At 45.4% G+C, this 27,497-nt stretch overlaps 1 protein-coding gene across 1 annotated transcript in view; it reads left to right on the top strand.

Annotated features, from left to right (window-relative positions):
- LOC118365370 (cAMP-specific 3',5'-cyclic phosphodiesterase 4C-like) overlaps positions 1-27,497 on the top strand; it is an 82,896-nt gene that overhangs the window by 26,313 nt on the left and 29,086 nt on the right. Inside the window, exons 2-6 of the mRNA XM_052518819.1 lie at positions 22,981-23,184; positions 23,792-23,828; positions 24,011-24,081; positions 25,708-25,757; positions 26,185-26,297. Coding sequence (XP_052374779.1) covers positions 22,981-23,184; positions 23,792-23,828; positions 24,011-24,081; positions 25,708-25,757; positions 26,185-26,297 — 475 coding nt within the window. The remainder of the gene's footprint in view (positions 1-22,980; positions 23,185-23,791; positions 23,829-24,010; positions 24,082-25,707; positions 25,758-26,184; positions 26,298-27,497) is intronic.

The raw sequence follows: 27,497 nt of genomic DNA, 5'->3' as shown, positions 1-27,497 counted from the left end.
CTCTCTCTCTCTCTCTCTCTCGGTTCCTCTCCCACCCCCCTCTCTCTGTTTCTCTCTCCTCCCCCTCACTCTCTCTCTCTCTCTCTCTCTCTCTCTCTCTCTCTCTCTCTCGGTTTCTCTCTCCTCCCCCTCTCGCTCTCGCTCTCCCACCCCTCTCTCTCTCCCTCTCTCTCTCTCTCTCTCTCTCTCTCTCTCTCTCTCGGTTTCTCTCTCCTCCCCTCTCTCTCTCTCTCTCTCTCTCTCTCTCTCTCGGTTTCTCTCCCCCCCTCTCTCTGTTTCTCTCTCCTCCCCCCTCTCTCTCTCTCTCTCTCTCTCTCTCTCTCTCTCTCTCTCTCTCTCTCTCGGTTTCTCTCCCACCCCCCCCCTCTCTCTCTGTTTCTCTCTCCTCCCCCCTATCGCTCTCGCTCTCGCTCTCTCTGAAGAAGGCAACCCTCATTAAACCAAACACTTGTTCAGGCTCCCCCTGACATTCCAGTTCAGTAATGCTGGCTAAAATATGTGTATGTTTGAGACACAGTTTTAAACAGTTTCCCTTTTACACTAAACAGCCCCTGGTTCCACAGGGATAATTTACATTAATAAAGGTTAGGAAGCTTAGTGGAGAGAGCGGAGGACTGTGTGAAAGAGAGAGAGGGAGGAGAGATAGCAGGAGAGGGAGAGTGTCTAATAACTGTGGTGGGTGTGTCAGTCAGCTGTAATTAGTCAGGTTAAAGGCAGCATGGGGCCTATGGGGCCGGGCCTGCTGGGACCCACTGGCTGGGACACTGATTCAGTAGACTGAGGGCCAGAGCTACACACATACACACACACACATATACCCAACACACACAACATATATACCCAACACACACACAATATATACCCAACACACACACACATATACCCAACACACACACACATATACCCAACACACACACACACATATACCCAACACACACACACATATACCCAACACACACACACACATATACCCAACACACACATTTACATTTACATTTAAGTCATTTAGCAGACGCTCTTATCCAGAGCGACACATACCCAACACACACACACACATATACCCAACACACACACACATATACCCAACACACACACACACATATACCCAACACACACATTTACATTTACATTTAAGTCATTTAGCAGACGCTCTTATCCAGAGCGACACATACCCAACACACACACATACATGCACAAAACCACACGGTCCAACACTGATCGGCAACACAGAAGGACTGCGCTATGCAGCGCTGCTGATGTACATTTATACTGGTAATAGTGGTGGTTTTGTAGCCTTACAGTGAGATAGGATAGAGATGATTCAATTCAATGGTTGCAGGTTCAAATGTGCTTTATAGTTGCTTCCCACCATAGTCATTATATTGGCACAGCTGATGTCATGGGGCTGGTTGAGTGTACATGCATATTCATCATCCATTGACGAATGAACGTAGGTGAGTCATTTATACATGCAGTAGCTGCCTATTTTCACAGATGGTTTCTAACATTGGTTACTCCAACATACTCACAGTTCAGAAACGGTTCACACCCCTTGACTTTTTCCACATTTTTGTTGTTACAAATTGGAATTCAAATGGATTTGTTGTCATCGATCTACACATAATACTCTGTAATGTCAGTGGAAAAATAAAACACAAAGATGTCTTGATCAACCCCCTGAGTCAATACATGTTAGAAACACATTTGGCAGCGATTACAACTGTGAGTCTTTTTGGGTAAGTCTCTCAGAGCTCTGTCAAGTTGTTTGTTGATCATTGCTAGACAGCAATCTTCAAGTCTTGCCATAGATTATCAAGAAGATTTAAATCTGAACTGTAACTTGGCCACTCAGGAACATTCACAGTCCTCTTGGTAAGTAACTCCAGTGTAGATCTGGCCTTGTGATTTAGGTTCTTGTACTGCTGAAAGATCAATTAGTCTCCCAGTATCTGTTGGAAAGCAGACTGAAACAGGTTTTCCTATAGAATTTTTCCTGAGCTTAGCTGTATTACATTTATTTTTATCCAGCAAAACTCCCTTGCCGGTGACAAGCATACCCATAACATGATGCAGCCACCACCATGCTTGAAAATATGAAGAGTGGTACTCAGTGAAGTGTTGTGTTGGAGTTGCCCCAAACTTAACGCGTTGTATTAAGGACAAAAAATGCATTTATTTTCCAACTTGTTGCAAACAGGATACATGTTTTGGAGTATTTGCTATTCTGTACAGGCTTCTTTCTTTTCACTTTTACTATTGTGGAGTAACTACAATGTTGTTGATCCATCCTCAGTTTTCTCATATCACAACCATTAAACTCTGTAAATGTTTGGGGTACAGAGATGGGGTAGTCGTCCCAAAAAATGTTACCACTATTATTGAACACAGAATGAGTCCGTGCAACTTATTATGTGACTTGTTAAGCACATTTGTACTCCTGAACTTATTTAGGCTTCCCATAACAATGGGGTTGAATATTTATTGACTCAAGACATTTCAGCTTTTCATTTTCTATCCGGTTGTCCCCGCCCCAAAAAAATCCACTGGCATTATGGGGTGTTGTGTGTAATAACACCAAATCTAACAAATTCAGTGACACAAACTCTACATTCAGGCTGTAACGCAACACAATGTGTAAAAGGTCCAGCGGAGCGAATACTTTGACGGCGTTGTGTCACAGTTGAGACATCGTTTACCATTACAAGAGGAACAGTCACCATGACTGATGATGTGATGGTCAATTCATCCGACCGTGACAAAGTTCTGTTAATGAAAAGGAAGCATATTTCACAGTGACGTGCAGATGATGACCTAGACAGGCTAGAGTTCAGGTAGAGTTAAGGATGGAAGATAGACGGTCATTTTTCTGTTGATTTATTCTCTACCTAGACAAAGTTCCTCAGAGAGTTGGAGTAACTGATATGGTGATGCTAATGCGGTTGGCTTGGGGGAGAATACAGATGTTCTGGACAAAGCCACACGGCAACAGAGACCCGACTACACAGGGGGAGGAACCGCATGGGGCCGGGGGCGCTGTGCTTGTGTAATACAGATGTTCTGGACAAAACCACACGGCAACAGAGACCCGACTACACAGGGGGAGGAACCGCATGGGGCCGGGGGCGCTGTGCTTGTGTAATACAGATGTTCTGGACAAAACCACACGGCAACAGAGACCCGACTACACAGGGGGAGGAACCGCATGGGGCCGGGGGCGGTGTGCTTGTGTAATACAGTGTTATGGGATCTGTTCAATTAACAACCACTGGATTTGTACATTGCATTATACATTCTGAGTGCTGCCAGGTGCTAATCTAGCAGACCTGGATTTAAGTAGCATTGTAATTATATGAAATGCTTTAGCTGGGTTGGATTGAGCTTGCCTGGTGCCATGGAACTAATAGAATAGTCGGAAAGGCTGCAGACCCCGCCCATCTGGCACTCCTGGCAGGCTAAAGCAAACGCTTAAAGTATTTGAAAGATTTAGAATAGTATTTGAACCCATCGTTTCTTCACACTGAAGTGAGCCTGTGGCTTCACACTACATTGGATGGAGGATATCCACTAGAGCGCATCTCTGGATTGAATGAAAGACACCACTATCCACCGGGGTCAGTCGGCCGGCTGATTGTCTGAGGAATCAATTGTAGCTACTACAGCATGTCATTCTTAAGCTTAAAGGTGTGTGCCTGCCTGCTGCCATGCAAAAACTCTATATGGCTCCAGTACAGTAGCTCTCTGAGTCAGGACCCTCTGGATGGTGTCGCTGATCCTGTGGGCAGGATTATGGCTCTGTAATCCTCTGGCTGTTATCTGACCGACCGCATGCAGCACAGTGGACGGTTGAAATCTCTCCCTCTGTCCTCTCTCTCCCTCTCTACCTTAGACGGAGCCGGCCGGCCGGTCAGGGCATCGCTGGGATGACCAGCTGACCCGACCACCCTACTTGCATTGCAGTGTCCCTCTGCCCTGTGTGAGGCTGGGACGGCCAGATGCCCTCCCTGATCCAAGGGTGGCGCAGGGCCAGGCTCCAGCCAGGCCAACACTCTCCTCTCCTCAGAGGGCTCAGAGCTCAGGCAGTTGGGCAGGGCAGCAGTGTACATGTTGGCCTTTAAAACCCAGCCAGGGCAGGCAGGTCCAGCCAGCCATCTCTTTTGGCAGCCCTGTTGCTGGCAATAAAGGTCTGTGCAATCAGGCAGGTGCTAAACCGTGCAAACAGAGAGAGATTGACATAGCATGTGAAACAGCATCTGGTGTGCTGGGGCAGGTAGAGGCAGGTGGTGAGAGCGGAAAGGCAGGTGCTTGTTCAGGCTGAGGGTAGGCCTGGCCATCTCTTTTGAAATCACACATCCCCATTCAGGCTGAGGGAGGTTGAGTCGGAGGTGAGGCAGGAATTCTAGCCTGATATACAACACATCCCCCATTCAGGCTGAGGGTAGGCCTGGGCTGCAATCCCCCATTCAGGCTGATAGCTGCTCTGTAATGGGCAACGGAAAAGCCCTGTTGCTGATTCAAAATTCAGTTCAGGACATTCAACCTGAGGGTATAGCAATAAATACAGTTGTGTTTGTACAATGGGGCCTTCAGGACATCCTTTCCCCCTCCCTCCACTCTCCCCCATTCAGGCTGAGGGTAGGCCTAGCAATCAGGCAGGTGCTAAATGCCTGGGTGAGGCAATGCACGGAGAGAGGCAGACATTCCCCCATTCATAGCATGTGGAAATTAGGCATCTGTGCTGAGGGTAGGCTTGGCAGGACATCACCAAGGAGGAGGCAGGAGGACATCACTCATCCCCCATTCAGGCTGAGGGTAGGCCTGGGCAACGGAGGAGGAGGCAGGACATCCCCCATTCAGGCTGAGGGTAGGCCTGGGCAGCGGAGGAGGAGGCAGGACATCACACATCCCCCATTCAGGCTGAGGGTAGGCCTGGGCAGCGGAGGAGGAGGCAGGACATCACACATCCCCCATTCAGGCTGAGGGTAGGCCTGGGCAGCGGAGGAGGAGGCAGGACATCACACATCCCCCATTCAGGCTGAGGGTAGGCCTGGGCACGGAGGAGGAGGCAGGACATCACACATCCCCCATTCAGGCTGAGGGTAGGCCTGGGCAGCGGAGGAGGAGGCAGGACATCACACATCCCCCATTCAGGCTGAGGGTAGGCCTGGGCAGCGGAGGAGGAGGCAGGACATCACACATCCCCCATTCAGGCTGAGGGTAGGCCTGGGCAACGGAGGAGGAGGCAGGACATCACTCATCCCCCATTCAGGCTGAGGGTAGGCCTGGGCAGCGGAGGAGGAGGCAGGACATCACTCATCCCCCATTCAGGCTGAGGGTAGGCCTGGGCAACGGAGGAGGAGGCAGGACATCACACATCCCCCATTCAGGCTGAGGGTAGGCCTGGGCAGCGGAGGAGGAGGAGGACATCACACATCCCCCATTCAGGCTGAGGGAGGGACGGAGGAGGAGGCAGGACATCACTCATCCCCCATTCAGGCTTTGGGCAGCGGAGGAGGAGGCAGGACATCACTCATCCCCATTCAGGGAAGGCCTGGGCAGCGGAGGAGGAGGCAGGACATCACACATCCCCCATTCAGGCTGAGGGTAGGCCTGGGCAACGGAGGAGGAGGAGGACATCACTCATCCCCCATTCAGGCTGAGGGAGGCCTAAGGAACACATCCCCCATTCAGGCTGAGGGAGGCCTCAGGACATCACACATCCCCCATTCAGGCTTTGGACATCACTCATCCCCATTCAGCTGAGGGAGGCCTTTAATAAATGAAGGACATCATCCCCATTCAGGCTGATTCTGTCATCCCCTTACCCACTCACACTGTATTTATTCACCAGTCTCTTCTCACTTACTGCATCAGTTGTCACCAAAGCAACAGATTCAACAGATTGGAATCTGATGAGGAGAGATGCTTTGACGGAGGAGGGGCAGACTGAGAGGATTTTGTCAGGGTGATTTCAGGATTGGAGGGAATCGATGAAGAACGAGCTTGGCCAGAAAGGAGGCTGTTCAGACAGTCACACACAGCCATTCTTGTTATGTTTTAAGCTTTTCTGCCTTAATGTCAAATGCAGGATACATACCTGCAACTATGTAGATTTATAAGATAAATTCTAAATATCCTAGTATATTTATACCATGTCTGTATGCCTCTATATGTGAGTGTCTGTGTGTCTATACACAATGTACCCAGCATCTACATATGGTCAGGGACAATATTAAGAATGTGTTGTAGATAGAGAGAGAGAGAGAGAGAGAGAGAGAAGCAGCTCTCAATCGCACACGTACACACTCATCAGCGCCGAGTGAATTGCTAATATATAATCAATGGGAGGGGGGTTCATTGGAATGGGTTGAGAGTGTAAATCTTTCTTGTCCCTTAAAGATTCTCAGGTTTAATTAAACTAATCAGCACATTGACTCAGGCTTCAAAGCTGCATTATTAGTGTAATATAATCAAATTCTCTCTATTTGTTATGGAAATGTGTTGCATAGAGAGGACGGTTAGGAGTATGGCAGCAGAGCAGGGGAAATGGTTTAGATACTCATAGTGTTAAGGAGCAGCATACACTGCAATATTCATTGAAAGACAAGCTGAGATAGAACATCATCTTGATTTATCAATTCAATAAGACAAGCTGTTTACAGCACCTGCCAGTACAAAGGTCCCTACTCAGCCATTATACCATTGAGCTGAGCATTTTATAGTATTTGCTCAAGCGATGAATGTGGTTTATAGGTTTCCCATGACAATGAAAACAACATATCCAATAGTCATGCAATTTGAACTGGCAGCAACTGCCATCTTGTTGCTGTGTCCATTACTGTGCTTGTGCCTAGTGTGAGATGTGTTGACGCTATGCTACGTCACCTAGCCACTGGAAGAAGTAGAAAAACGAGGGTGAGCTACATGATAAACTACCGTTTTAATTAGCAAGCTCCTATTTCGCTCTCTATCCTCATTGAGCTGTGAGGGTTGTTATCTTACAGAGGAAGGAGTCGCCCAGCCGGCACACATCCCTTTTCCTGTCATTGCCATTGTCATTGTCCACACTCATCCTCTCCAGGGGTTCTGCTATCACATGATGAAAGAGCGAGTAGCTGTCCACAGTCATCCTCTCCAGGGTTCTGTTATCACATAATGAAAGAGCGAGTAGCTGTCCACACTCATCCTCTCCAGGGGTTCTGCTATCACATGATGAAAGAGCGGGTAGCTGTCCACACTCATCCTCTCCAGGGGTTCTGTTATCACATAATGAAAGAGCGAGTAGCTGTCCACACTCATCCTCTCCAGGGTTCTGCTATCACATAATGAAAGAGCGAGTAGCTGTCCACAGTCATCCTCTCCAGGGTTCTGCTATCACATAATGAAAGAGCGTGTAGCTGTCCACAGTCATCCTCTCCAGGGTTCTGCTATCACATAATGAAAGAGCGTGTAGCTGTCCACAGTCATCCTCTCCAGGGTTCTGTTATCACATAATGAAAGAGGGAGTAGCTGTCCACAGTCATCCTCTCTAGGGGTTCTGTTATCACATAATGAAAGAGCGACTAGCTGTCCACACTCATCCTCTCCAGGGTTCTGTTATCACATAATGAAAGAGCGAGTAGCTGTCCACAGTCATCCTCTCTAGGGGTTCTGTTATCACATAATGAAAGAGCGAGTAGCTGTCCACACTCATCCTCTCCAGGGTTCTGTTATCACATAATGAAAGAGCGAGTAGCTGTCCACACTCATCCTCTCCAGGGTTCTGCTATCACATAATGAAAGAGCGAGTAGCTATCCACAGTCATCCTCTCCAGGGTTCTGTTATCACATAATGAAAGAGCGAGTAGCTGTCCACAGTCATCCTCTCCAGGGTTCTGTTATCACATAATGAAAGAGCGAGTAGCTGTCCACAGTCATCCTCTCCAGTGGTTCTGTTATCACATAATGAAAGAGCGAGTAGCTGTCCACAGTCATCCTCTCCAGTGGTTCTGTTATCACATAATGAAAGAGCGAGTAGCTGTCCACAGTCATCCTCTCTAGGGGTTCTGTTATCACATAATGAAAGAGCGAGTAGCTGTCCACACTCATCCTCTCCAGGGTTCTGCTATCACATAATGAAAGAGCGAGTAGCTGTCCACACTCATCCTCTCTAGGGTTCTGCTATCACATAATGAAAGAGCGAGTAGCTGTCCACACTCATCCCCTCTAGGTGTTCTGCTATCACATAATGAAAGAGCGAGTAGCTGTCCACACTCATCCTCTCTAGGGTTCTGTTATCACATAATGAAAGAGCGAGTAGCTGTCCACACTCATCCTCTCCAGGGTTCTGTTATCACATAATGAAAGAGCGAGTAGCTGTCCACAGTCATCCTCTCCAGTGGTTCTGTTATCACATAATGAAAGAGCGAGTAGCTGTCCACAGTCATCCTCTCCAGTGGTTCTGTTATCACATAATGAAAGAGCGAGTAGCTGTCCACACTCATCCTCTCTAGGGGTTCTGTTATCACATAATGAAAGAGCGAGTAGCTGTCCACAGTCATCCTCTCTAGGGGTTCTGTTATCACATAATGAAAGAGCGAGTAGCTGTCCACACTCATCCTCTCCAGGGTTCTGCTATCACATAATGAAAGAGCGAGTAGCTGTCCACACTCATCCTCTCTAGGGTTCTGCTATCACATAATGAAAGAGCGAGTAGCTGTCCACAGTCATCCTCTCTAGGGTTCTGCTATCACATAATGAAAGAGCGAGTAGCTGTCCACAGTCATCCTCTCCAGGTGTTCTGCTATCACATAATGAAAGAGCGAGTAGCTGTCCACAGTCATCCTCTCCAGGGTTCTGCTATCACATAATGAAAGAGCGAGTAGCTGTCCACAGTCATCCTCTCCAGGGTTCTGCTATCACATAATGAAAGAGGGAGTAGCTGTCCACAGTCATCCTCTCTAGGGGTTCTGTTATCACATAATGAAAGAGCGAGTAGCTGTCCACACTCATCCTCTCCAGGGTTCTGTTATCACATAATGAAAGAGCGAGTAGCTGTCCACAGTCATCCTCTCCAGTGGTTCTGTTATCACATAATGAAAGAGCGAGTAGCTGTCCACAGTCATCCTCTCCAGTGGTTCTGTTATCACATAATGAAAGAGCGAGTAGCTGTCCACACTCATCCTCTCCAGGGTTCTGCTATCACATAATGAAAGAGCGAGTAGCTGTCCACACTCATCCCCTCCAGGGTTCTGCTATCACATAATGAAAGAGCGAGTAGCTGTCCACACTCATCCTCTCCAGGGTTCTGCTATCATATAATGAAAGAGAGAGTAGCTGTTCACAGTCATCCTCTCCAGGGGTTCTGTTATCACATAATGAAAGAGCGAGTAGCTGTCCACAGTCATCCTCTCTAGGGTTCTGCTATCACATAATGAAAGAGCGAGTAGCTGTCCACAGTCATCCTCTCCAGGTGTTCTGCTATCACATAATGAAAGAGCGAGTAGCTGTCCACAGTCATCCTCTCCAGGGTACTGCTATCACATAATGAAAGAGCGAGTAGCTGTCCACACTCATCCTCTCCAGGGTTCTGCTATCACATAATGAAAGAGCGAGTAGCTGTCCACAGTCATCCTCTCCAGTGGTTCTGTTATCACATAATGAAAGAGCGAGTAGCTGTCCACAGTCATCCTCTCCAGGGTTTTGCTATCACATAATGAAAGAGCGAGTAGCTGTCCACACTCATCCTCTCCAGGGTTCTGCTATCACATAATGAAAGAGCGAGTAGCTATCCACAGTCATCCTCTCCAGGGTTCTGTTATCACATAATGAAAGAGCGAGTAGCTGTCCACACTCATCCTCTCCAGGGTTCTGTTATCACATAATGAAAGAGCGGGTAGCTGTCCACACTCATCCTCTCTAGGGGTTCTGTTATCACATAATGAAAGAGCGAGTAGCTGTCCACAGTCATCCTCTCCAGGGTTCTGCTATCACATAATGAAAGAGCGAGTAGCTGTCCACACTCATCCTCTCCAGGGTTCTGCTATCACATAATGAAAGAGCGAGTAGCTGTCCACACTCATCCTCTCCAGGGTTCTGCTATCACATAATGAAAGAGCGAGTAGCTATCCACAGTCATCCTCTCCAGGGTTCTGTTATCACATAATGAAAGAGCGAGCAGCTGTCCACAGTCATCCTCTCCAGGGTTCTGCTATCACATAATGAAAGAGCGAGTAGCTGTCCACACTCATCCTCTCCAGGGTTCTGCTATCACATAATGAAAGAGCGAGTAGCTATCCACAGTCATCCTCTCCAGGGTTCTGTTATCACATAATGAAAGAGCGAGTAGCTGTCCACACTCATCCTCTCCAGGGTTCTGTTATCACATAATGAAAGAACGGGTAGCTGTCCACACTCATCCTCTCCAGGGGTTCTGTTATCACATAATGAAAGAGCAAGTAGCTGTCCACACTCATCCTCTCCAGGGTTCTGCTATCACATAATGAAAGAGCGAGTAGCTGTCCACAGTCATCCTCTCCAGGGTTCTGCTATCACATAATGAAAGAGCGTGTAGCTGTCCACAGTCATCCTCTCCAGGGTTCTGCTATCACATAATGAAAGAGCGAGTAGCTGTCCACAGTCATCCTCTCCAGGGTTCTGCTATCACATAATGAAAGAGCGAGTAGCTGTCCACAGTCATCCTCTCCAGGGTTCTGCTATCACATAATGAAAGAGGGAGTAGCTGTCCACAGTCATCCTCTCTAGGGGTTCTGTTATCACATAATGAAAGAGCGAGTAGCTGTCCACACTCATCCTCTCCAGGGTTCTGTTATCACATAATGAAAGAGCGAGTAGCTGTCCACAGTCATCCTCTCCAGTGGTTCTGTTATCACATAATGAAAGAGCGAGTAGCTGTCCACACTCATCCTCTCCAGGGTTCTGCTATCACATAATGAAAGAGCGAGTAGCTGTCCACACTCATCCTCTCCAGGGTTCTGCTATCACATAATGAAAGAGCGAGTAGCTGTCCACAGTCATCCTCTCTAGGTGTTCTGCTATCACATAATGAAAGAGCGAGTAGCTGTCCACAGTCATCCTCTCCAGGGTTCTGCTATCACATAATGAAAGAGCGAGTAGCTGTCCACAGTCATCCTCTCCAGTGGTTCTGTTATCACATAATGAAAGAGCGAGTAGCTGTCCACAGTCATCCTCTCTAGGGTTCTGCTATCACATAATGAAAGAGCGAGTAGCTGTCCACAGTCATCCTCTCTAGGGTTCTGCTATCACATAATGAAAGAGCGAGTAGCTGTCCACACTCATCCTCTCTAGGGTTCTGCTATCACATAATGAAAGAGCGAGTAGCTGTCCACACTCATCCTCTCCAGGGTTCTGCTATCACATAATGAAAGAGCGAGTAGCTGTCCACAGTCATCCTCTCCAGGGTTCTGTTATCACATAATGAAAGAGCGAGTAGCTGTCCACACTCATCCTCTCCAGGGTTCTGCTATCACATAATGAAAGAGCGAGTAGCTATCCACAGTCATCCTCTCCAGGGTTCTGTTATCACATAATGAAAGAGCGAGTAGCTGTCCACAGTCATCCTCTCCAGGGTTCTGCTATCACATAATGAAAGAGCGAGTAGCTGTCCACACTCATCCTCTCCAGGGTTCTGTTATCACATAATGAAAGAGCGAGTAGCTATCCACACTCATCCTCTCCAGGGTTCTGTTATCACATAATGAAAGAGCGAGTAGCTATCCACACTCATCCTCTCCAGGGTTCTGTTATCACATAATGAAAGAGCGAGTAGCTGTCCACAGTCATCCTCTCCAGGGTTCTGCTATCACATAATGAAAGAGCGAGTAGCTGTCCACAGTCATCCTCTCCAGGGTTCTGCTATCACATAATGAAAGAGCGAGTAGCTGTCCACAGTCATCCTCTCCAGTGGTTCTGCTATCACATAATGAAAGAGCGAGTAGCTGTCCACACTCATCCTCTCCAGGGTTCTGCTATCACATAATGAAAGAGCGAGTAGCTGTCCACACTCATCCTCTCCAGGGTTCTGCTATCACATAATGAAAGAGCGAGTAGCTGTCCACAGTCATCCTCTCTAGGTGTTCTGCTATCACATAATGAAAGAGCGAGTAGCTGTCCACAGTCATCCTCTCCAGGGTTCTGCTATCACATAATGAAAGAGCGAGTAGCTGTCCACAGTCATCCTCTCTAGGTGTTCTGCTATCACATAATGAAAGAGCGAGTAGCTGTCCACACTCATCCTCTCCATGGTTCTGCTATCACATAATGAAAGAGCGAGTAGCTGTCCACACTCATCCTCTCCAGGGTTCTGCTATCACATAATGAAAGAGCGAGTAGCTGTCCACACTCATCCTCTCCAGGGTTCTGCTATCACATAATGAAAGAGCGAGTAGCTGTCCACACTCATCCTCTCCAGGTGTTCTGTTATCACATAATGAAAGAGCGAGTAGCTGTCCACAGTCATCCTCTCCAGGGTTCTGCTATCACATAATGAAAGAGCGAGTAGCTGTCCACAGTCATCCTCTCTAGGTGTTCTGCTATCACATAATGAAAGAGCGAGTAGCTGTCCACACTCATCCTCTCCAGGGTTCTGCTATCACATAATGAAAGAGCGAGTAGCTGTCCACACTCATCCTCTCCAGGGTTCTGCTATCACATAATGAAAGAGCGAGTAGCTGTCCACAGTCATCCTCTCCAGGGTTCTGCTATCACATAATGAAAGAGCGAGTAGCTGTCCACACTCATCCTCTCCAGGGTTCTGCTATCACATAATGAAAGAGCGAGTAGCTGTCCACACTCATCCTCTCCAGGTGTTCTGTTATCACATAATGAAAGAGCGAGTAGCTGTCCACAGTCATCCTCTCCAGGGTTCTGCTATCACATAATGAAAGAGCGAGTAGCTGTCCACAGTCATCCTCTCTAGGTGTTCTGCTATCACATAATGAAAGAGCGAGTAGCTGTCCACACTCATCCTCTCCAGGGTTCTGCTATCACATAATGAAAGAGCGAGTAGCTGTCCACACTCATCCTCTCCAGGGGTTCTGTTATCACATAATGAAAGAGCGAGTAGCTGTCCACACTCATCCTCTCTAGGTGTTCTGTTATCACATAATGAAAGAGCGAGTAGCTGTCCACAGTCATCCTCTCCAGTGGTTCTGCTATCACATAATGAAAGAGCGAGTAGCTGTCCACAGTCATCCTCTCTAGGGGTTCTGTTATCACATAATGAAAGAGCGAGTAGCTGTCCACAGTCATCCTCTCCAGGGGTTCTGTTATCACATAATGAAAGAGCGAGTAGCTGTCCACAGTCATCCTCTCCAGGGTTCTGCTATCACATAATGAAAGAGCGAGTAGTTGTCCACAGTCATCCTCTCCAGGGGTTCTGTTATCACATAATGAAAGAGCGAGTAGCTGTCCACAGTCATCCTCTCCAGGTGTTCTGCTATCACATAATGAAAGAGCGAGTAGCTGTCCACAGTCATCCTCTCTAGGGGTTCTGTTATCACATAATGAAAGAGCGAGTAGCTGTCCACAGTCATCCTCTCCAGGGTTCTGCTATCACATAATGAAAGATCGAGTAGCTGTCCACAGTCATCCTCTCCAGGGTTCTGCTATCACATAATGAAAGAGCGAGTAGCTGTCCACACTCATCCTCTCCAGGGGTTCTGTTATCACATAATGAAAGAGCGAGTAGCTGTCCACAGTCATCCTCTCCAGGTGTTCTGTTATCACATAATGAAAGAGCGAGTAGCTGTCCACACTCATCCTCTCCAGGGGTTCTGTTATCACATAATGAAAGAGCGAGTAGCTGTCCACAGTCATCCTCTCCAGGGTTCTGCTATCACATAATGAAAGAGCGAGTAGCTGTCCACAGTCATCCTCTCCAGGGTTCTGCTATCACATAATGAAAGAGCGAGTAGCTGTCCACACTCATCCCCTCCAGGGTTCTGCTATCACATAATGAAAGAGCGAGTAGCTGTCCACAGTCATCCTCTCCAGGGTTCTGCTATCACATAATGAAAGAGCGAGTAGCTGTCCACAGTCATCCCATCTTGGAATCAAGTTCAAGTTTTATTGTCACCTGCACACGTACAGGGAAATGCTTAACTTGCAAGCTCTTCGCAACAGGGCAGTAATCCAATATCAAAATAGTGTAACTAATAAAACATATTTTTAAATACATGTACAGTACCAGTCAAAAGTTTAGACACATCCACTCATTCAAGGGGTTTTCTTTATTTTTGCTATTTTGTACATTGTTGAGTAAAAGTGAAGACATAAAAACTATGAAATAACACATATGGAATCATGTATCAACCAAACAAGTGTTAGGAACAAATCAAAATCTGATTTAGATTTGAGATTCTTCAAAGTAGCCATCCTTTGCCTTGATGACAGTTTGGCACTCTCTTGGCATTATCTCAACCAGCTTCATGAGGTAGTCACCTGGAATGCATTTCAAGTAACAGGTGTGCCTTGTTAAAAGTTCATTTGTGGAATTTCTTTCCTTCTTAATGTGTTTGAGCCAATCAGTTGTGTTGTGACAAGGTAGTGGTGGTACACAGAAGATAGCCCTATTTGGTAAAAGACCAAGTCCATATTAACAGCTCAAATAAGCAAAGAGAAATTACAGTCCATCATTACTTTAAGACATGAAGGTCAGTCAATACGTACATTTGTGCAGTAGCGAAAACCCATCAAGCGCTATGATGAAACTGGCTCTCATGAGGACCGCCACAGGAAAGGAAGACCCAGAGGTACCTCTGCTGCAGAGGATAAATTCATTAGAGTTACCAGCCTCAGATTGCAGCCCAAATAAATGCTTCATAGAGTTCAAGTAACAGACACATCTCAACATCAACTGTTCAGAGGAGACTGCGTGAATCAGGCCTTCATGGTCGAATTTCTGCAATGAAACCACTGCTAAAGGACACCAATAAGAAGAAGAGACTTGCTTGGGCCAAGAAACACGAGCAATGGACATTAGACTGGTGGAAATTTGTCAGATGAGTCCAAATTTGAGATTTTTGGTTCCAACCGCTGTGTCTTTGTGAGACGAGTAGGTGAATGGATGATCTCCGCATGTGTGGTTCCCACCGTGAAGCATGGAGGAGGAGGTGTGATGGTGTGGGGTGCTTTGCTGGTGACACTGTTGGTGATTCATTTAGAATTCAAGGCACACTTAACCAGCATGGCTACCACAGCATTCTGCAGCAATACACCATCCCATCTGGTTTGCGCTTAGGGGGACTATCATATGATTTTCAAGAGGACAATGACTCAACACACCTCCAGGCTGTGTAAGGGCTATCTGACCAAGAAGAAGAGTGATGGAGTGCTGCATCAGATGACCTGGCCTCCACAATCCCCCGACCTCAACCAAATTGAGATGGTTTGAGATGAGTTGGACCGCAGAGTGAAGGAAAAGCCGCCAACAAGTACTCAGCATATGTGGGAACTCCTTCAAGACTGTTGGAAAAGCATTCCTCATGAAGCTGGTTGAGAGAATGCCAAGAGTGTGCAAAGCTGTCATCAAGGCAAAGGGTGGCTACATTAAAGAATCTAAAAATCTAAAACATATTTAAATTTGTTTAACACTTTTTTGGTTACTACATGATTCCATATGTGTTATTTCATAGTTTTGATGGCTTCACTATTATTATACAATGTAGAAAAACATTGAAATAAAGAAGAATCTTTGAATGAGTAGGTGTGTCCAAACTGTGAAATGTTGTGTCCAGTTTTATTACTTAATAATTGATAATATGATTATTGACTTTTTACAAGCATCGACCCCATGCAGCTTTTAATTGCATTCATCACAATGAGTAGGAATCCTTCAGCAGTCAGAGATGTCAGATCAGAGCAATGTTCCCATAGCCCATGTTTCATAAAGGACTGTTCACGAGTGACTTAAGAGGGCTATGCTCAGGCGGGTCCCGTGTGCCCCACAAAAAAATGGGAGCTGAGCTCCCCTCTACCATCCAGCTGGTGCCTTCTTCTTTTTCCTTCATTATTCTGGGGTGAGTCACTGGAAGAGAGACACATGACAGAGAGAGAGGCAGAAAGGGAAAGGAAGGGTCTTGAAAGACAGCAGACAGTGACAGTGTGGGAGGAGAGAGAGAGAGAGGGGAGGGAGAAATGGGTGGTTGACAAGGCATCTCATCTCTGTAGTGTTCTGCTCTGTGGATAGTCTTTGTGCTGCTATCTGCCTTGTCTAGTCAGCCAAGTGGTATGTAGAATTCATGCACCGTTACCTCTGCTGCTGCTGCTGCTGCTGCAAAAACAAAGAAACGGATGACACAAGATTCACGTTCGCATAAAAAACAAACACATACACACAGACTCACTGTTGTACACATGCACATACACACAGACTCACTGTTGTACACATGCACATACACACAGACTCACTGTTGTACACATGCACATACACACAGACTCACTGTTGTACACATGCACATACACACAGACTCACTGTTGTACACATGCACATACACACAGACTCACTGTTGTACACATGCACATACACACAGACTCACTGTTGTACACATGCACATACACACAGACTCACTGTTGTACACATGCACATACACACAGACTCACTGTTGTACACATGCACATACACACAGACTCACTGTTGTACACATGCACATACACACAGACTCACTGTTGTACACATGCACATACACACAGACTCACTGTTGTACACATGCACATACACACAGACTCACTGTTGTACACATGCACATACACACAGACTCACTGTTGTACACATGCACATACACACAGACTCACTGTTGTACACATGCACATACACACAGACTCACTGTTGTACACATGCACATACACACAGACTCACTGTTGTACACATGCACATACACACAGACTCACTGTTGTACACATGCACATACACACAGACTCACTGTTGTACACATGCACATACACAAGCGTTCACGCATACATGCAGATACACTCTTCTCTTGTCTCTCTTTTTTTTGTCAAGAACAACACACACACACTCTGATGTGTATGCAGATACAGTACATTTTAAACTTCACAAAATTATTTTCTTGGAGTAGGGGTCTGTTTGTGTAGTAGCTCTGTACTTGGTCAATGGGCCTATGTCTTTCTAGGTACTGCAAAGGTCAAGAAGCTTGGCTGTTGGCTTGGCTGTTGATGTTTAAAAAGAATGTTTTGGAAACAAATCATGCATGCTCTTGTAAACAGTTCCACAGGCCATGAGTCACTCCTCCTCTGCCATTCCCTCCTTCTTCTCCTTGACTCCTTTCTCCATCCTCATCCTCATCCTCATCCTCATCCACTTTCTCTCTCTCGATACTGCCGGTGGTCTGTTGCTGCTAGAGAAGCGGTGAGCAGGGAGATAAGGAGAGAGAAAGAGAGCACACACTTGAAGCAGGGGGAGGTGAAGAAAGTAAAGGGGAAAACAACAGGCAGAGAAAGTGAAGAAAAGGAGTGAGAAAGATTAGGAAACGGAGCAGCGGACCGGCCAGCGTCGGTATCTCCTCCAGGTGGTGTGGGTGTGTCCTCCAGGTGGTGTGGGTGTGTCCTCCAGGTGGTGTGGGTGTGTCCTCCAGGTGGTGTGGGTGTGAGTGAGACATTGGTCAGACGCCCGGGCAGAGTGGCAGCCACAGGGTCCCGGAGGGGCCTGGTCGGGGAGGACAAGGAGAGCGAGGCAGGAGGAGGACACACAGGAAAAGTATATGGATAGAGCGATAGAGAGTGAGCGCTGAGCTAGTGAAATATCGGAAGCCCTCCCCTGAGAGTGGCCCTGTTCAGATAGCTGATAGCTGAGAGAGAGGCTGTGGGTTACAGCTGCACTGCCGCCCTTCAGTGACAGAATAAACAAAAACAAACCTACACAGAAGAACAGAAGCTGCTGAGAAACAGGGAACAAAGTGGTATGGAGGTGAACACAGGAAGTGAGCCAACGCAGCAGTACTCCAGGGTTTCAGGATCAAAGCTTGAAGACTTCAACTGAACGTGGACTCTGAGGACTGGGACCAGGAATAAAACTATAGGATTAGGGTCTGTTATCAAGGGCTTTCTGACTGGCAGGATTTTGTGCTGGTGTGTGCAGGAAAACTCTCTTTGTCTGGGACGTGAGCTGTGCTACTGAACCGTGGAACAAGGCGGCGCGGGGGGTGGGGGGTGGGGGCGTAGGAGGGAGAGTGACTGACAGACCGATTGAGAGGTTGAAGTATTGGCAGTGGCAGACAACGTTTGATAGACAGAGTTTTTTCTGGAGGGAGGGAGGGGAGAGAGGGATGGTGGTTTCTTCCGTCAGTCCTCTCGGTCGTGCCCAGAGCTTCCAGAGATGAGTCAGAGGAAGCTGACACGACAGATGAATCTGTGGGAGACCCCCGAGGGGTTTACCACGCCCAGCCTGACCCCCACCTCTCCCTACGTCACCTCTGCTAACTCACCTTATTTTTTTCCGCCGTATGAGGCTCAACCGCAGTATAGAGCGCAGACGGTCGTCTCACTCTCACCTTCCTCTCAGGTATTCATGGTGTTAATAGGCCGTGTGTGTGTGTGTGTGTGTGTGTGTGTGTGTGTGTGTGTGTGTGTGTGTGTGTGTGTGTGTGTGTGTGTGTGTGTGTGTGTGTGTGTGTGTGTGTGTGTGTGTGTGTGTGTGTGTGTGTGTGTGTGTGCGCGCTCCATGAAGTGCTTTTCATTTTTGATGAAGCTGTAGAGACATTCATGGTTCAAAAATGAGAACCCACCCTCTAAACCTAAGAAGTATGTTTCTGTGTACAGTTTGGCTAAACTCTCACTAACCTTCTGTTTGACTGGATCTCTTCTAATCTTGTGTTTGGGGTCATGTGGTTGTCTGTATCGCTAGATTGCTATGGTGCTCTTGTGTATAAATGTAGATCAGCTGTCCTGGGCTGAACTCTTGTGTATATATGTAGATCAGCTGAATCAGCTGATGGGCTGAACTCTTTGTGTATATATGTAGATCAGCTGATGGGCTGAACTCTTTGTGTATATATGTAGATCAGCTGAATCAGCTGATGGGCTGAACTCTTGTGTATATATGTAGATCAGCTGAATCAGCTGATGGGCTGAACTCTTTGTGTATATATGTAGATCAGCTGATGGGCTGAACTCTTTGTGTATATATGTAGATCAGCTGATGGGCTGAACTCTTTGTGTATATATGTAGATCAGCTGAATCAGCTGATGGGCTGAACTCTTGTGTATATATGTAGATCAGCTGAATCAGCTGATGGACTGAACTCTTTGTGTATATATGTAGATCAGCTGAATCAGCTGATGGACTGAACTCTTTGTGTATATATGTAGATCAGCTGAATCAGCTGATGGACTGAACTCTTTGTGTATATATGTAGATCAGCTGAATCAGCTGATGGACTGAACTCTTTGTGTATATATGTAGATCAGCTGATGGACTGAACTCTTTGTGTATATATGTAGATCAGCTGTCATGGGCTGAACTCTTGTGTATATATGTAGATCAGCTGAATCAGCTGATGGGCTGAACTCTTTGTGTATATATGTAGATCAGCTGATGGGCTGAACTCTTTGTGTATATATGTAGATCAGCTGATGGGCTGAACTCTTTGTGTATATATGTAGATCAGCTGATGGGCTGAACTCTTTGTGTATATATGTAGATCAGCTGATGGGCTGAACTCTTTGTGTATATATGTAGATCAGCTGATGGGCTGAACTCTTGTGTATATATGTAGATCAGCTGATGGGCTGAACTCTTTGTGTATATATGTAGATCAGCTGAATCAGCTGATGGGCTGAACTCTTTGTGTATATATGTAGATCAGCTGATGGGCTGAACTCTTTGTGTATATATGTAGATCAGCTGATGGGCTGAACTCTTTGTGTATATATGTAGATCAGCTGAATCAGCTGATGGGCTGAACTCTTGTGTATATATGTAGATCAGCTGAATCAGCTGATGGGCTGAACTCTTGTGTATATATGTAGATCAGCTGATGGGCTGAACTCTTTGTGTATATATGTAGATCAGCTGATGGGCTGAACTCTTGTGTATATATGTAGATCAGCTGATGGGCTGAACTCTTGTGTATATATGTAGATCAGCTGATGGACTGAACTCTTTGTGTATATATGTAGATCAGCTGATGGGCTGAACTCTTGTGTATATATGTAGATCAGCTGATGGACTGAACTCTTTGTGTATATATGTAGATCAGCTGATGGACTGAACTCTTGTGTATATATGTAGATCAGCTGATGGACTGAACTCTTGTGTATATATGTAGATCAGCTGATGGACTGAACTCTTTGTGTATATATGTAGATCAGCTGATGGGCTGAACTCTTGTGTATATATGTAGATCAGCTGATGGGCTGAACTCTTGTGTATATATGTAGATCAGCTGATGGGCTGAACTCTTGTGTATATATGTAGATCAGCTGATGGACTGAACTCTTGTGTATATATGTAGATCAGCTGATGGACTGAACTCTTTGTGTATATATGTAGATCAGCTGATGGGCTGAACTCTTGTGTATATATGTAGATCAGCTGATGGACTGAACTCTTGTGTATATATGTAGATCAGCTGATGGACTGAACTCTTTGTGTATATATGTAGATCAGCTGATGGACTGAACTCTTTGTGTATATATGTAGATCAGCTGATGGGCTGAACTCTTGTGTATATATGTAGATCAGCTGATGGGCTGAACTCTTGTGTATATATGTAGATCAGCTGATGGACTGAACTCTTTGTGTATATATGTAGATCAGCTGATGGGCTGAACTCTTGTGTATATATGTAGATCAGCTGATGGGCTGAACTCTTGTGTATATATGTAGATCAGCTGATGGGCTGAACTCTTTGTGTATATATGTAGATCAGCTGATGGGCTCTTGTGTATATATGTAGATGAACTCTTTGTGTATATATGTAGATCAGCTGATGGGCTGAACTCTTGTGTATATATGTAGATCAGCTGATGGGCTGAACTCTTGTGTATATATGTAGATCAGCTGATGGACTGAACTCTTTGTGTATATATGTAGATCAGCTGATGGGCTGAACTCTTGTGTATATATGTAGATCAGCTGATGGGCTGAACTCTTGTGTATATATGTAGATCAGCTGATGGGCTGAACTCTTGTGTATATATGTAGATCAGCTGATGGGCTGAACTCTTGTGTATATATGTAGATCAGCTGATGGGCTGAACTCTTTGTGTATATATGTAGATCAGCTGATGGGCTGAACTCTTGTGTATATATGTAGATCAGCTGATGGGCTGAACTCTTGTGTATATATGTAGATCAGCTGATGGGCTGTAGAACTCTTTGTGTATATATGTAGATCAGCTGATGGGCTGAACTCTTTGTGTATATATGTAGATCAGCTGATGGGCTGAACTCTTTGTGTATATATGTAGATCAGCTGATGGGCTGAACTCTTGTGTATATATGTAGATCAGCTGAATCAGCTGATGGGCTGAACTCTTGTGTATATATGTAGATCAGCTGAATCAGCTGATGGGCTGAACTCTTGTGTATATATGTAGATCAGCTGATGGGCTGAACTCTTTGTGTATATATGTAGATCAGCTGAATCAGCTGATGGGCTGAACTCTTGTGTATATATGTAGATCAGCTGATGGGCTGAACTCTTTGTGTATATATGTAGATCAGCTGATGGGCTGAACTCTTGTGTATATATGTAGATCAGCTGATGGGCTGAACTCTTTGTGTATATATGTAGATCAGCTGATGGGCTGAACTCTTTGTGTATATATGTAGATCAGCTGATGGGCTGAACTCTTTGTGTATATATGTAGATCAGCTGATGGGCTGAACTCTTTGTGTATATATGTAGATCAGCTGATGGGCTGAACTCTTGTGTATATATGTAGATCAGCTGATGGGCTGAACTCTTGTGTATATATGTAGATCAGCTGATGGACTGAACTCTTTGTGTATATATGTAGATCAGCTGATGGGCTGAACTCTTGTGTATATATGTAGATCAGCTGATGGACTGAACTCTTTGTGTATATATGTAGATCAGCTGATGGGCTGAACTCTTTGTGTATATATGTAGATCAGCTGATGGGCTGAACTCTTGTGTATATATGTAGATCAGCTGAATCAGCTGATGGGCTGAACTCTTGTGTATATATGTAGATCAGCTGATGGGCTGAACTCTTTGTGTATATATGTAGATCAGCTGATGGGCTGAACTCTTTGTGTATATATGTAGATCAGCTGATGGGCTGAACTCTTGTGTATATATGTCTGTCTCTCCTTCAAATAGTATTTTATTTCATTTAATGGTGGATCAGCTTTCATATCGCAGATAAACTGTAGCTTCCGTCAAAGTAATTGTCTGCATCGTTTCCAATCCCCCATATATATTGTTTTAAATATCTCAATATCAATTCATTTCTGGGTAACAATAAGTACCTTTGTGAGATTGTTTTAAATTAAAATGATCAAAAACATACAAAAATAGCTACTTAGCAAAGAGCAATTTCTCAGGCAAGAATTTTGCTAGGACTGTCTGTCTGTTGGTCTGAGTGGGAAGGGGAATACCAGGTGTTATTGGCAGAGAGGTTTGGAACTCTCTTTCTTATTTGGTCTGTTACCTAAGTTACCGTCTGGTGATGTCACCAGGCAGGCCAAAACTTCTTCCCACCTATGGTTGCAAAATTCCGGGAACATTCAATAAATTCACTGGTTTTCCCAAAATCGCTGTTGTAGGTTTCACGGAATCAGGAGAGAATGAGCAGGAAATCCAGACTCCTCATACAGGCAATTTCAGGCTGTCTTTTAAACAGCTTTCACACTAAAATGGTAAATGCACAGATTTATTCCAACCTCTTAGTGTGTAAATATATATAAAATACAGGGAAATGCCTTTAATGAAGCATTGATCCAGACAACTTTCCTGTCTCTCTCACTTTGTCTTTCAGTTTTGACTCAGAGAATGGTCCTTCGCCCGGCCGCAGCCCCATGGATTCGCAGGCGAGTCCTGTGCTGGGGTTGCACCCCTCCTTTACCACAGAGGGGTGCAGGAGTCGCGGGGAGCGCAGGGAGTCCTTCCTGTACCGATCAGACTCTGACTATGACATGTCCCCCAAGACCATGTCACGTAACTCCTCCATCAACAGTGAGGGGTGAGTATCAAACCTGGGCGGGGGTTTCAACTTATAGGACTATTCCATTGGTTCCATTGCGCCAGGCAAACTCAATCAAGTCCAGCTAAAGTATTGTGCTATTTGAACCCTGGTTTGAACCCTGGTTTGGTGAGTATGTACCCCCTTACAATCTCCACTTCCTGTGTTCATCACATGCCATCAAAACCACCTTGGCTAATCCACATGGTTAAAACCCCTCTGAGTGAAAGTAGCCTCACTGACACTCTAGATTGCTGCAACACCATACATTACTCACTATACAATCACAGTCAGCCGACTTGGCATTTATGATTATTATGATTATGGCAGTATTATGCTAATGTTCATACGAAAATATTTTTCGCTTCACAGCGGTATAATTTGTCTTGACCTGCTTCCATTTCAGAAAGATGCTTTTTTGGTCAGAACCAAAAATATTTGGTTTAGATTCAGATAGGGCTATGGATACCATTGGATCACATATATATCCGGTGTCTGTTAATGTGAACTGTCATAGAGGTTACACTTCAGCGATAACACTCCATCTATCCTGCTGACTTTACTGTCATCTCCTTCCTTTGTTCATTTTCTATCTCTCTTTCTACAGGCATGCAGAAGATCTCATCGTCACCCCTTTTGCTCAGGTAAGCATCAGCTCTGCAGTTTGTTGATGAAGTAGCGTACACTTCACCCTGCCTACCTAAAGATAGAACATGCAGTAAAGAACCAGAAAGGTGCTAAAATGAGTATGTAGTGAATTTGTCTCGCTCCGCTCTTTGCCCCTCTCCCCGCCGCCCCCACCACCCACCGTCCGTCCATCCCCCAGGTGTTGGCCAGTCTACGAACTGTAAGAAGCAACTTCACCATCCTCGCCAATGTCACGACACCCACTAACAAGTCAGTAGCATCTCGTCAGCCACGTCACCCTTTCAACCCCTCTTAATGTGGCCACATCTCTCCTCTATCTCAGCATGAAATACATCTTCACTATGTCTATATTGTGACTGTGCAGTCCTTATTCTCACTGGAATATGAAGAGTTTATTTCCAAAACACTATATCAACCAATTTTTCCCATTTGTTTTTTTTTCATCAGGAATGATTCATTATGGGTACCTTCATGTGTGTTAAATATTACTGTTCTCAAGATGTTTTCTTAACAGATTTTAGATGTGTATAAAAATGTGTTTTTTTTTTGCAAAATGCTATATATCCATTGTTTAGCTGGAATGGAATGTTTGTGTCCTGTATATTTGACTCTGATATGTGGTTGTCTCACGTAGCTACTGTATCTTAAGATGAATGTCTTACTATATAAGTAACACCAAATGACTAAAATGTGTTTTGTTTTTTATACAGATATCATATTACTGTATTGAATTATTAGAATAGTTATTTTTTTATTATATTGATGTCAGAAATGTATCATAAGTACATTTATTTATTTAAAAATGTAGTTATTTGTTACATTTGACTGTGTAAAACCGAACAGTACTTCTTATTTCTCTGAGAATGAGGCGGATATATAGCATTTTGCAAAGAAAATACATTATTATTTGTCTCTGAAATGAAACGATCAAGTGATAGATTTAAACAAATACATGTCTGTCATTGAACAACCAAATGCCATGATTAGATAGTGAAAAAACACCAATCTGTTTCATCATTTTGTTAAACAATAACAGTTCATTTACCAACATTTCTGAAAATTGATATTTAGTGTTTTTGAATGAAACTCTTCATATGTAGTTTCTGTAAATATCACATTTCTTCCTTCTATTTTGTCAGAACTGTGTCATATCAGTAAGCTATAATGTGGCAATACTCTCATCATGTTGTGTCTTTATCGTATTCTGCTGAGATCATCATGTCCCCAGTGGAAGTCCCTGACTGACTACCTGAAAGACTACCTGACTGACTGACTGACAGACATACTGACTGACTGACTACCTGACTGAATGACTGACTGACAGACATACTGACTGCCTGACTACCTGACTGACTGGGTATTCACAAGGATAGAAGTGGTCAATAATGCTAAATATATCCTCATTTGTAATGCAAGAAACAGGCAGAGCATGAGTTGGCAGGCTTTTTAGCAGTACGTCAATATGAGCAGTAACAATGCAACATGGAATTATCTAGAGCCATAATTAGTGAGCATGATGCTCTCAGCTCCAAACAGAATCCTCCCTCACGAGACTGCAAGTTGAACCTCCATGTAGAGAAAGAGACAGCTGAGAGCTGAGAGAGCCTCGCTTAAAGGAGGCATTGTTTTTAATATTGTTGGCCACAACAATATTTCAAAAGACTTCGATGCAGATCTATGCAAATAGTTTATGATTCCTCACAAATGTTATTGTCTATAATACAGATGAGGTTAAATATTTGTTCTTATCTATTTCCAGTGATATGTTGTTACGCAACACAATTTATGCCCAATACAACTGTAATGTTCTTAGAGTCCACTAGAGAGCACTCTTTATCATTTCCCCTGATGATGTAATTATCTATTTGTCCACAGGAGGTCACCAGTGACAAGCCAACCCACTGTTCCCCAGGCAACACTCTCTGGTAGGTGTGCTAAAATGAACTTTAGTCGCTACTGATTGGGAACACTCTCCCACACAACTCACAGTGTTTTGGTAGTGTGCACTCAAGCTTTCAAAAACTCATAAAAATGCACAGATATTAATAGGAGAATTTGCAGCACCATGGCCTGTGGCTTTCTCAATAATGGATACTGATAGGCTGCATTTAATTCTGCAGATGGTTTGAATAAATAAGTGTCAATCTGGAGTCTCAACTGAACAATTCTAAGAAATTACAAATGTAGCAATTTGGCTGATACAATTCAAGAGAACAGATGTAGAGAATATGACCGTTACACAGACCATTATATTATGATACACTATATTATATCAATGCTGAGATAATACCGGTTATAATAATACATACAGCACATTAATGCCACCCTCTTCTCTCCTGTGTATGTGTGTAGATGAGACGTACCAGCAGATGGCAAGGGAGACTCTGGCTGAGTTAGACTGGTGTCTGGACCAGCTGGAGACCATCCAGACCCACCGCAGCGTCGGTGACATGGCCTCCAACAAGGTACTACCACTTCTACCAGTACCATAACCCTACACCATCACAACCACGAGCCAGCACCACAACTACCACTACCACTACCTGTACCCTATATAACCGCTAACCTTATCCTACACAATCACTACCACCACCACTACCCTACACCACCACTACCAATATCCTACACTACACTACCACCAGCACTACCCTACACTACCACTACCCTACACCACCACTACCAATATCCTACACTACACTACCACCACCACTACCACTATCCTACACTACCACCAGCACTACCCTACACTACCACTACCCTACACCACCACTACCAATATCCTACACTACACTACCACCACCACTACCACTATCCTACACTACCACCACCACTACCCTACACTACCACTACCCTACACCACCACTACCAATATCCTACACTACACTACCACCACCACTACCCTACACTACCACTACATGCACCACTACCCTACACCTTCACGACCACGACCACTACCACTACATCTAGCCTGCACCACCACTACCCTACCCCACCACGACCACTGCCCGACACTACCACCACCACGACCACTGCCCGACACTACCACCACCACGACCACTACCCTACACCACCACGACCACTACCATACACTACCACCACCACGACCACTACCCTACACCACCACTACCACCAACCTACACCACCACTACCACTACCCTACACTACCTTACACCACCCCTACCACTACCACTACCCTACACCACCACTACACCACCACTACCACTACCCTACACTATCTTACACCACCACTACACCACCCCTACCACTACCACTACCCTACACCACCACTACACCACCACTACCACTACCCTACACTACCCTACACCACCCCTACCACTACCCTACACCACCACTACACCACCACTACCACTACCCTACACTACCCTACACCACCCCTACCACTACCACTACCCTACACCACCACTACACCACCACTACCACTACCCTACACTACCCTACACCACCCCCCCTACCACTACCACTACCCTACACCACCACTACACCACCACTACCACTACCCTACACCACCCTACACTACCACTACCCTACACCACCACTATGACAACTCTGCACTACCACTACCCTACACCACCCCAACCACTACCACTACAACTACCCGACACTACAACCACCACGGCCACTACCCTACACCACCACTACCCTAC

Source organism: Oncorhynchus keta, chromosome 5 (assembly GCF_023373465.1).
Source record: "Oncorhynchus keta strain PuntledgeMale-10-30-2019 chromosome 5, Oket_V2, whole genome shotgun sequence".
In the NCBI taxonomy this organism is placed as follows: Eukaryota; Metazoa; Chordata; class Actinopteri; order Salmoniformes; family Salmonidae; genus Oncorhynchus; species Oncorhynchus keta.
This window is presented reverse-complemented; position numbering and strand designations above follow the sequence as displayed.